This window comes from Aotus nancymaae, unplaced genomic scaffold, assembly GCF_030222135.1.
Source record: "Aotus nancymaae isolate 86718 unplaced genomic scaffold, 86718_ANA_hifiasm-v0.15.2.pri h1tg000025l, whole genome shotgun sequence".
Classification (NCBI taxonomy): domain Eukaryota; kingdom Metazoa; phylum Chordata; class Mammalia; order Primates; family Aotidae; genus Aotus; species Aotus nancymaae.
Genome location: NW_026988438.1, coordinates 13,382,583 through 13,392,717, shown reverse-complemented (window position 1 = coordinate 13,392,717; position 10,135 = coordinate 13,382,583). Strand labels below are relative to the sequence as shown.

At 52.5% G+C, this 10,135-nt stretch overlaps 1 protein-coding gene across 1 annotated transcript; it reads right to left on the bottom strand.

Moving 5' to 3' along the window:
• Positions 1–4,928: 4,928 nt before the first annotated feature.
• Positions 4,929–9,459, bottom strand: DLX5 (distal-less homeobox 5). Its single transcript, XM_012450896.2, has 3 exons — positions 8,897–9,459; positions 6,825–7,009; positions 4,929–5,688 (listed from the first exon to the last, which is right to left on the bottom strand). The coding sequence occupies exons 1-3, from the start codon at positions 9,249–9,251 to the stop codon at positions 5,359–5,361; spliced, it is 870 nt and encodes a 289-aa protein (XP_012306319.1). The 5' UTR covers positions 9,252–9,459; the 3' UTR covers positions 4,929–5,358.
• Between the last annotated feature and the right edge of the window lie 676 nt (positions 9,460–10,135).

The window sequence follows — 10,135 nt, the reverse complement described above, 5'->3', positions numbered from 1 at the left end:
CAGGGTGGCTAGCAGGCTTCCTAGCTCTTGTGAATTTAAGGGCAATAATGAAATGTCCCCTGTTTAGTGACCCCTGTTTATAGATGAAAGTTGAGTCCATATCCTGCTCTTCCTCCGCCCCTCTTTCCCGACCTTGCAAATGGCAAGTGGCAGAAATAGTCCTGGATGACAATAAGCTTCCATTGGCAGGTTCCTGTCTTCTCATTTAGCGAGGAAAAAAAGAAGCCTTTTAAATAAATCGTAGCTTGGGAACTGTTTACCACTCTTCACCCCCACACACTTCTTAAAAAAAAAAAAATACGCTAGACTGCATATGGTGAAAATTCCACAGAGAATCCTTACCGAAACTAGGAGGGAGGGTATGTGTGTAGAGTGATGTTATGAAGCCATTTTTTTTTCCTTCCTGTGGTGAAAGGTCGTAATGTGTGGTATTTCACGGTTTTATATAAATCTTGGTTTAGGATGTGGAACAGACTCAATAATACATGTGCTTTTGGCAGAGACTCCTTCGGATCCCCATAAATCAGAAGTAAATAAGAAGTCCAAGTGAACAAAAGAGCAGAAACATTTAATTGATGCAAAACAGGACTCTCATCTCCTTTAAAGAGAGATTCATATAAATTCCCTCAGTTCCTATCTTCACGGTTAGAGTCTGACCTATAAAACAGGTTATTACATTACAGCCGGCAGTCTTGGAAGATTGAAATGAAAGGCTCCCTACCCGCAACACACACACACACACACACACACACACACACACACACTCAGTACATACAATGTATACTTTCTGCCCTGCACCACTGAGGAATCTAAAACCTGTCAAATGCAACAGAAAACGCCAGGGGTGGGGGGAAAGAGACAGTGCTGCGTAGAAAATATTTAACCAATCCCACATGTGCCACCGCTATTTGGGCTATTTTTAAGGCCCAGAGTTCGCTGCGACTGGGCTGAGGTTGAAAAAAACCAAGCACTGTGTGCAAAGACCGCGGGCAACCTGAGAGCGCGAGCCGAAGGCGAGAGCAAGCCGCAGCGCCCCCTCCCCAAGCTCCGGAGCGGCGGGAGCCTCAACCAGTTACTGTTGGGGCGGGGGGTGCTTAAGGGTGGAGGAGCGGGGTGACCGCAGGCGGATCCGCCGGCGTGGCGCGCTTCCCAGAGATGCCCGAGGGCGTCTGCCCTCTGGGTGTGCCTCCGGGGAGGGCTAGAGAGCTCTAGGTTGGCAAGATCCCAGTGGCCAGTGGGAGGCGCGCGATCCAAGGGGTTGTAGGGATGGGGCGGAGAGGAGGGGTGGTTGGGTAGCCCGAAATGTCTCTCTCCCGGAATACAGGGAAGTGCTAAGAAGGAGGATGTGGGGGCAGTGTTCCAGAAGGCGTCCCAGGCGCTTCTGGCGGGAGAGCCCAGGAGACAGCGTTGTCCAGGCTGGAGTGAGCTATAGGGCGCGCTGGGAGGAGGCGAGCGCAGCCTGGCTTTGGCGCGCTGTGGGTGACTCCCAGGACGGCGCGGCCAGGACGCCGCGAGCCGTGGGGCGTCCGGTGGGATCAAAGGAACCAGAGGAGGCCAGCCGGCGCGTCTGGGATTGTGGGATAAGGGGCGGGAGAGAGAAGATTGACTTGGGCGGGGAGATCCTGGCCTGGCCTGTGTCACGGGAGGGGGTTGTGTACGTTTGTGTCTTTGTGCGGTCCACGCGTTCCGGCCTGAGCCCGATCCCTGGGTGGATCCGAGTGTGAGTGGACAGGATCCTGGGTGGGTGCCTCGACGGGAGGGAGAGCGAGCGAGAGAGCGAGCGAGATCAAGGGCAGCGAGGTCTGCGGGTTCCTCTGTGTGTGTGTGTGTCTCAGGCCCTGTGGCTCAGCACTGGAGCCGCCTGGCACCCACAGGAATGCGGCTTCTCTCGGATCCCCAGGCCGCCCCTTGTCCCACAAGGAGGTGGCCGCCAGGAAAAAGGGGGGAAAAAGGGCAGAAATCCGCCTAACCCAACACTAACTTCAAACAAAGGCCAATTTATCTGATCTCTTACAGGGGGGCCCAAGAGTCGGACTGGGCACCGGGGAATCGCGCTGGCCCTGCCTACCTGCCCAGCCTTCCTGGGCTTTGTGAGGAGCTCTGAAGATGGGGGTGAGGTGTTGGAAGTATGGGGTGGGGAGTGTGAAGACGCCACTGAAAAGAGCATTAATCTTGGAAAAGACTTGATTCGTCTTGGGAGCACTAGACGGAGAGCTAGGCTAGTGGGAACCGGAAGGGAAAGGCAGGAAGGGGTCGCCCAGTGCGATGTTGAGAGTGGGGCGGGCCGGTCCGGGAATATGCTGGGGAGTGGAGCACGTTTATATTCGACGTAGGAATGAACAATGGAGAGGAAGAGAAGGTGGAAGGGAGGGCAAGGGAGAGAAACATCACATAGATATTTTTAGACTTTGCTGAGGATCTGTTATTTTTACATTCTTGGGCGCGGGACTGCAGGGAGTTAAATTCCCCTGAGAGAATCCCCAGGGTGCCAGGGAAAGCCCACTGCAGACTGGTTTACCAGAATATTTTTGTCCACGGCTCCCAGACCAAGCTAAAAAATAAAAACCACAGAGAGAAGAGGGCTTTGCGAGTGGAAGATGTGAGGTTAGCGCAAGAGAAGGAATCTTGAAACCAAGTCTGTCCGCGCGGGGTTGGGCTGGGTCACCTCGCAATGAGGCTTTAGTAATCTCAACAACAAGCAGCCAGCCTCAAAGCTAGGGTTGGGGAGTGGTCATTTAAAAAGAGCGTCCCTCATTCTCTAGAAGAATCTGAACCCTCCCTTCCCTCAGCCCGGCCGCACCCGGTGTTGGGGACGTTGAAGTGATACCCCTTCTTTTCCACCAGTAATGGGGCTGAGGAGATGATAGGGACAGATGGAAGAATATCTGCCCTCTTTGTGTGCAGAAAGGAAATATTATGTTCCAACCACTTTCTTGCCAGTCTCAGGCAGCCAGTAGCTGAGAAATATTGAAGGTGTGCAGTGGGTGCACCCCAACCCCCAAACTTCCCGAACACGCACCCCTTGTCAGGGAGAGGCGTCCGCACAGGGGAAAGCCAGGCGCTGGCACACAGTGGGTGCGGGTTTCTCCCAGTCGGAGTCGCTAGAAATAAAGCGCTAGCTCTCGGTGCAATAGAAACTCCCGAAATCCAAGCAAAGAAAGAAAAGCAGGAAGTGGGTATCTTCATCTCTTCCCCAATCTTCCTATTCTCTGTGAGTGCAGAAAACAAAATGGGTCACCATTTGGCTCCCCCCACTCAAAGCCTTCCTACTGCGCTCTCTTTCTGGCACCCAGGGGTCCTTCCGAGAAAGTACGGCTGGAGAGAAATGGGGAGAGGGAAATATTGAGTCGCGGCCACTCTGGAGTTGGGGATGCGAGAGGAGGAGGGGTTCACAGGCCAGGCCGCCTGGCCTTGTGCTACCTCGGAGCCAGACAGAAGGGTAGGTCTAAAGAACGGTCAAAATACTGATTCCTCCAAGAGGCAAGCTGTTCCACACTGGGAGGCCTGGTAACTATTCTAGAAAAAAAGTAAAGGAGAAGAGAACGAAAAAAATCCAAGAGATGGAAAGGAGGTAGGGAGAGAAAAGGAGGAGAGGCAGAAAGGGAGGAAGAGAGGGAGGTGGGGGGTGGGGGGGTAGAGAGAGAGAGAGAGAGAGAGAGAAGGTAAATTCCCCTCAGGGCACATAGCATGCCTTTTCAGGTCTAGTCTCCCAACCCTGGAAAAGCCTTCTTAGAAATCCTCACTGACAGGATATAATTTCTAATGCTCTAATCTACCCCTGCTTTAAGAAGGCTCTTTTGTCATTTATTGCTGCTGACTTCCTAGCTGTAAAATATTTCACATGCATCTTGTAATTTCCAAAGCAACATTTTCCTTGGTATCCTAAGGAAATAGAGTCAGGCTCATTGAAGGATAGCCAGCCAGAAAGACACCTACAGTTCAGGCCTGGGGCTACAGCTTTAGGCGCAGTGCCTAGCTCTGGTCATACTGTTGATATCTACATAAAGGAATGCACGAAGAAGGAAGGGACACGGCACACCGCAGCAAGTCCTTCCTCTCGGTCCCAAAGAAGTCTTCCCAAAGGAGAAATCTTCCCAAACAGATTCCATTTTCCATAATTTAGAACCTGTTTGGCCACTGTTTTATGTAAAAGCAAAGCAGAGGAAGCTCCTTTCTGAAAAAACCATAGAGTAGTAAAGAGAATGGAGGAGAGGGAAATATTAAGAATATTATCTCGCACAAAATGGAAGCAATACGGCGCCACAATGCTTTCATTTCTTCCTTTCCCCAACCCTGAAGTTCCCTCTTCACAATCTCTGCAATGTTTTAATCTCTCTAAAAATGCTGACACATTTATAATCTTACTCCAAAAAGTCCAAGGCTCTATCATTTGCCAGGCTTCAAACATTTTAGATTTTTTAGAAATGTAATAGGTGTGAGGGGAGATTTCTTTTTCTTTTCTTTTCGTTTTCTCATCTCTGGAAACTCCCTTTGAAGGGTAATTTGTCTAATTGCTCTGGCACTACACAGAGGCTGATGGGTGGGGGCGCTTCTCCAAGATAATTGCTTTGAGCTTAGAATTCAGAGGGTTATTGAAGGATTTCTGTTGCCTTCTAATTCACATACAGGGTGAGAGGGATGTATTTTTATTTCAGCATTACTTTCTACCTGAAACAATTTGGAGTTAAATTTATCTAAAGGTTTTTGTGGCTAGGCAAATAATAAAACAAAGCAAAACTAAACATCTAAATATATGATATGGCAGTACTATAAACCTGCCATATATATATAACATATATATATAATATATATGCATGCACACACACACACACACACAAATACAGCATCGAAGATATACACATATACAGTCTGCATGCATGCAGCCCCGACTTCTGTTTTTCTGTTTTGCCTTGTTGGCTCTCTGCAGAACTTGTCCTTCTTTAGTTGCCTTCAATAAAACTTCACTAGCCGGTTATCAGAGGGGCAAAATGAAGTATTTTTCAGAAACATTCCGCTTTCATGGCCGAAATAATTTTATTTATCCAGAATATACAGTTTAATTCCTCTATCTACACTTATTTACATGGCTAAAATAACATTGAAAAAAGTCTTTTGAAAAGTTGAGGTCATAGATTTCAAGGCACCATTGAAAGTGTCCACAGTTGCGCAAAAAAAGGTCCTCTGTAAAAAAAGGGGGTGGGGGTCCTTTGAAATGCAATAACTTACATGCAAAAAAAGCTTTACGCACGAATCTTTTTTCAGTTTTCCGAACTTCCCATTTGAATTCCTTTCTTTATGATTTTCTAAAACAGCAAAACACAGTAGTCCCAAAAAAGAGAGTAAAAGAGAGCAGCCCATTTAATAGAGTGTCCCGGAGGCCAGCGCCAGCGGGTGCTGTAAGGAGCCGGGCGGCGGCAGGTGGGAATTGATTGAGCTGGCTGCGCTTGTGTACCAGGATGCAGAGTTCTCCAGGTAGCTGGACGCAGGGGACTGGTTGGAGGTCGGAGGGTGGGCATGAGGGTGGTGGCTGAGCGAGCGGGAAGAGCCCTGGGGCTCCCACACTGCTGGAGACTGCGGCGAGTTACACGCCATTGGGTCGCTGGAGCTGGGACTGTGCTCCGGGGGCATCTCCCCGTTTTTCATGATCTTCTTGATCTTGGATCTTTTGTTCTGAAACCAGATTTTCACCTGAGTTGGGGAACAAAGGCACACGTTACCGGGACACTCAGAGGTTGCCCGCGCCTTCCCCGGGGTGGCGACTGGAGGCATCTTCGGGTCCTTGGGCCGCCCAGCCCTGCCCGTCGTCTCCCCGCAGCTTGCGGCCTACGGCCAAGAAGCTAAGCCTGAGGCAAACCGTGGAGCGTTGGCCCCAGAGGGCGCCCTGGCGGGATCGGTGCGCCCCGGCCCAGGGAGGCCACGACCCCAAGGCTTGTCTTTTGTTTGGGCTGGGGGTGGGGGACGCGAGCGCAGCGAGTGTGCGCCCGAGCGTCAGCGGCGGCGGCGCGCTCGTGTAAGCCTGCGCAGGACGCGCAGAACGCGGCGAAGCTCTCCAAAACAATCGCGGGATCCCAAAGGGAAAGGGGCGTGGGGCCGGCTATACACGCCTGTGATGAGGGAAAGGAGCGAGTTCCCAACCCCGCGTCCTACTCTCTTCACTCCCTCTGCAGCTCAGAGAGGCCAGAATCTGACTGCAGCTCTTATCCGCAACTCGAACATTCTTTAAGCTTCCATAGGCCCCAGCTGGGTTGGAGTAAAGGGAATGGGGCAATCCAGGAAAGACTGCCCCCCGCCCCCATACAATAGCGCCCCCCCCCCCCCACACACCGCAGCCTTGCGACCTTCAGCCCGCCATGGCCTGAAGCTCCTGTAAGCTCAGGGCACGACCCTTCAGTTTTTCCACTCTAGGCGACGTTCTCAGCCTTTTCTCAGCATGAGACCACCGCGATGGCCCCAGGCCCTGCTCACCCCGAGGAAGATCTACATTGTTAAGAAAACCAGATAGTTTCTCAGGGCTGCAAGGCCGTCCTAGAAATAACCCTCCGCTTGCTTTCAACCCGAGAAATTGGTCCCTGAGCTCGCGAGGCCCGAGGCTGGGGGGCCGGGGGGCGCGGTTAGGGGGAGGTATCTCCAGGCCCATGATGAATCCTACCCCCACCATCTCAAGGCCTGACTCACGGAGGGAAAAGCATAGGGGCTGGTGTCTTTGTGTCTGCCTGTTAGTTTCTCACGGGTACTGTCCAAACGGTTCCGGTCCCCGAGACTGAACCACGCGACCCAACCAGACCTGCAGCTCAAGCGGGTCTAGTGCATGGCAGCGGCTTTACCTGTGTTTGTGTCAATCCCAGCGAGGCGGCCAGCTCGGCGCGTTCAGGCAAGGCGAGGTACTGAGTCTTCTGAAACCTTCTCTGTAACGCGGCCAGCTGAAAGCTGGAATAAATAGTCCTGGGTTTACGAACTTTCTTTGGTTTGCCATTCACCATTCTCACCTCGGGCTCGGCCACTTCTTTCTCTAAATAATCAAAACAGACTCAGTTAAAGCTTGTCACCAGACAATGCCCCTTTTGCGAAAGGGCCTCAAATAGAGTGCTTGCGTTTCTTACCACACAGTCTTCACTCTTTTCCCACATCACCAACACCTTGGCTTTTCAAGACCGAGATAAAAATGTTCCTCCCCTAAATATGGAAAAGCGGGGTAGTCTGATTAATTCCTACTCTGTTCATTCAGATAGGTTTGTGCAAAGCGCTTCCTACTGCACAGCTTTCCCCTTGGCATCTGGGACTCAGCTCTTACGGTGGTTCCTCCTTCTCCCGGACTAGTCTTTACGCCCACCCGGTGCTCCCCCGCGTTTCCGAGACAAGAACACCGACCCCTCTAGGGGCTTCAAGGAGGAGTCCCCCGGCCGTGACCCGGCTACTGTCGGCGTCTGTTCGGGCGCCCACAGAAGCCAGACGCTTGGGTGGGGAAGACGCTAACCGAGGTCTCCAAAGTTCAAAGACCCACAAACAAACTATGCTCCTTCACTTCAGCAGTGAGCGGTCGGGGCCGCGGCAGACAGAGGGCCGATTATGCAGCCCCCATAATCTCGCTGCAGATCTGCGAGGGCACAGATGTGTCTGGTTTCTTTTACAAATATACTTAGTATGTTCTTGGCTAAAAAAAAAAAATCTTCCACTTATGCACGAAATACAGAGAGAGTGAAAGAAACGAAGACACCTCAACCCGGGGCTCTCTTTTAAAGTTCAGCACGAGTCACGCATGGAGAAGGAACCGGTGGTGGAGTGGTTTCGTAGGAAAGGGGCGGCAGGTCAGGACGAAATTCTCACTGTCCTGAGTATGGGGTTGGGGGGAAGCAGGGTGGGGGGCGGATTCCCAAAAGCGTGTTGTACAAACTTGCCCTGGGGCTACAAGTCCCCTTCCTCATAAGTGCCACCCCTCTGGAACTGAGGAGAACCACTCCTCTGTGTGTGTGTGTGTGTGTGTGTGTGTGTGTGTGTGTAAGTTCCAGGGAGAAGGGTGGAGGTTGAGGGCTGTGGTCTCAATTCTGCCAGAGTAGGGGATGCTAATATTAGCAGGATTATTAATGTGCTGGTGGGAAGAGATCAAACCTGACCGGTAAAACCTCTCCACCGAGACCTCATGCCCCTCTCATACAGCCCAAGCTCACTAACTCTCTTAAACTCTAAGTAAGTTTCAAGGGGGACGAAAAAGGAGGAGGGAAAGACAAATTTGGGGCACCTATGGAGAGAGAGAGAGAAAAAAAAAAGCCCTCCTACAACGTGACCCCTCAGCAACCCTCCTCCACCTTCAAATGGCTTTTTGTTTTTGGAAATGCCTGGATAAACCGCAAAGCTCTCGGCGCGCTCTTCTCTGGCTGGCTATAACTCCCTAACCCCCCACCCCCATCCAGCGTGCTCAGGGCACCCGCACCGTGCTAGCCTGTGGCGACTCCCAGACTAATCCTGACTGAGTCTCTGAGGCAGCCTTCTACTCCCACTCACACCAACACAACACGCTTACCAAAATTCCCAACAACTAACCTCCCCTTTATTACGCAAACGCCAGGGGCTGCTTGATTTTTTCTTCTCTCCACCCCTATCCCCTTTCCAGCCCAGTCGGCTTCCTGGCCGGGCAAGCTGGGAATCCAGCGACTGAGGGCTTCGGAAGGTGCCGGAGGGGAGGGCGCTAGTTCGAAACCCCGCAGGGCTCTCCTACTAAGAATCCCTAAAATGCTAGCCGGAGAAAAACTCTCTTTGTCAGAGGGTCTGGGTCCTCCTCCCTTCTGCCTCGTGCACCCTACTGCAGTGAACCTCTGTGGCCCCCAATCTAACACCCTACTTGGCGCCCCCAGCGTTCTAGTCCCCTGGTATCTGCCCAGCCTGCTCCTGGTCCACGTACCTGGCTGGTTGGTGGCGCTTGGGACGCGGTTGTAGGCGCCGCCGTACTGGTGGTAGGAGCTGGCGTAGCTATAGTCGGCGTAAGCTTTGGCTGGGTAGCTCCCGGCGGAGCCGTTCACGCCGTGATACTGATATTGGTAGGGGTTGAGCGCTTTGCCATAGGAAGCCGAGGTAGGAGAGCAGTAGCCGTGCGGGGCTCCCCCCGTAGGACTGTAGTAGTCAGAATCGGTAGCTGATGACTCGGGCAAAGTTGGCGATTCCTGAGACGGATGGTGCATAGCTGCGGACGTCTGGAAAGGAGCTTGGAAGTCGCCGGATCGGATGCTGGGGACCCTTCTGTCAAACACTCCTGTCATCGCTCACCGTCGGCGGCAGCGGCTGTCCTTGCTGTTGTGGCGGCGGTGGCTGCCGGAGTTGGCTGTGGGGCTGCTCTGGTCTAAGCAGACATGGCTGTGGGAGCGAGGGAGGAGGAGGAAGAGGAGGAGGAAAGAAGGAGGAGGCGACGGCCGCGGCGAGGAGGAGGCTGGGAGTCGTGGAGTCTCTGTCTCCGGCCGGCTGACTGCTGGCTGAGGCGCAGCACAGCCTTGGTTAAATCCTTAATTGCGCGCTTACGCACAGCGGGGTGGATCTGGTTCCATTGGCCAGGGCCTCGGGAGCAGCAGTAACACCCTAACTCGTCCAACTAGTTTTAGCACAACAAAGCATTGCTTAAAAAGGGTGGGGGTACGGAGGGGGTGTGTGTGTTTGTGTGCGCGCGCGCGCCCGTGTGTGTGTTTTTCCTTTTGGGGGTGGGGGGGTGGGGAGGGGTCTCAGTAAATCTGTTTTTAGTAAATTCCAAAGACGTCGGAGAAGCCCCAGCACAAGCTCTGTGATGTCTGGGAACAATGTATTCCAATCAGAAGCCTCAAAAGTGCACGTTTTGGGCATAAGGTGGGCAACCATATTTCCTTGCTCCCCACTACCCCGCTCCCGGGGGCTGCACCATAGACGAGTGTAGAATTAAACACTGATACTGAAATAGGGAGTCAAGGTGCGGGGAGCGGGGGGATGTAGGATGGAGGAGAGAAGGAGGGGATAACAGCATTTTTTTTTAGTGGAGTGTTGGGAAGCAAGTTGAAACTTAGACATGTTTTGAAAATTTGCTCTTTGGGGAAAGAGGCAACTTCCTTTGCAGGAGATGAGTATCTCACAGACGCGGGCTGGATGGGAAATGCCCAAGAATGCACAATGTCCATTAAGC

Bases quoted from the DNA above. Each gene is read 5' to 3' on its own strand.
- DLX5 (XM_012450896.2), bottom strand. From the start codon at position 9,251: ATGACAGGAGTGTTTGACAGAAGGGTCCCCAGCATCCGATCCGGCGAC. The intron at 7,010-8,896 runs GTACGTGGACCA...TTGATTATTTAG, and splicing joins AAGCGCCACCAACCAGCCAG to AGAAAGAAGTGGCCGAGCCC. The intron at 5,689-6,824 runs GTAAAGCCGCTG...TCCCCAACTCAG, and splicing joins TGGGATTGACACAAACACAG to GTGAAAATCTGGTTTCAGAA.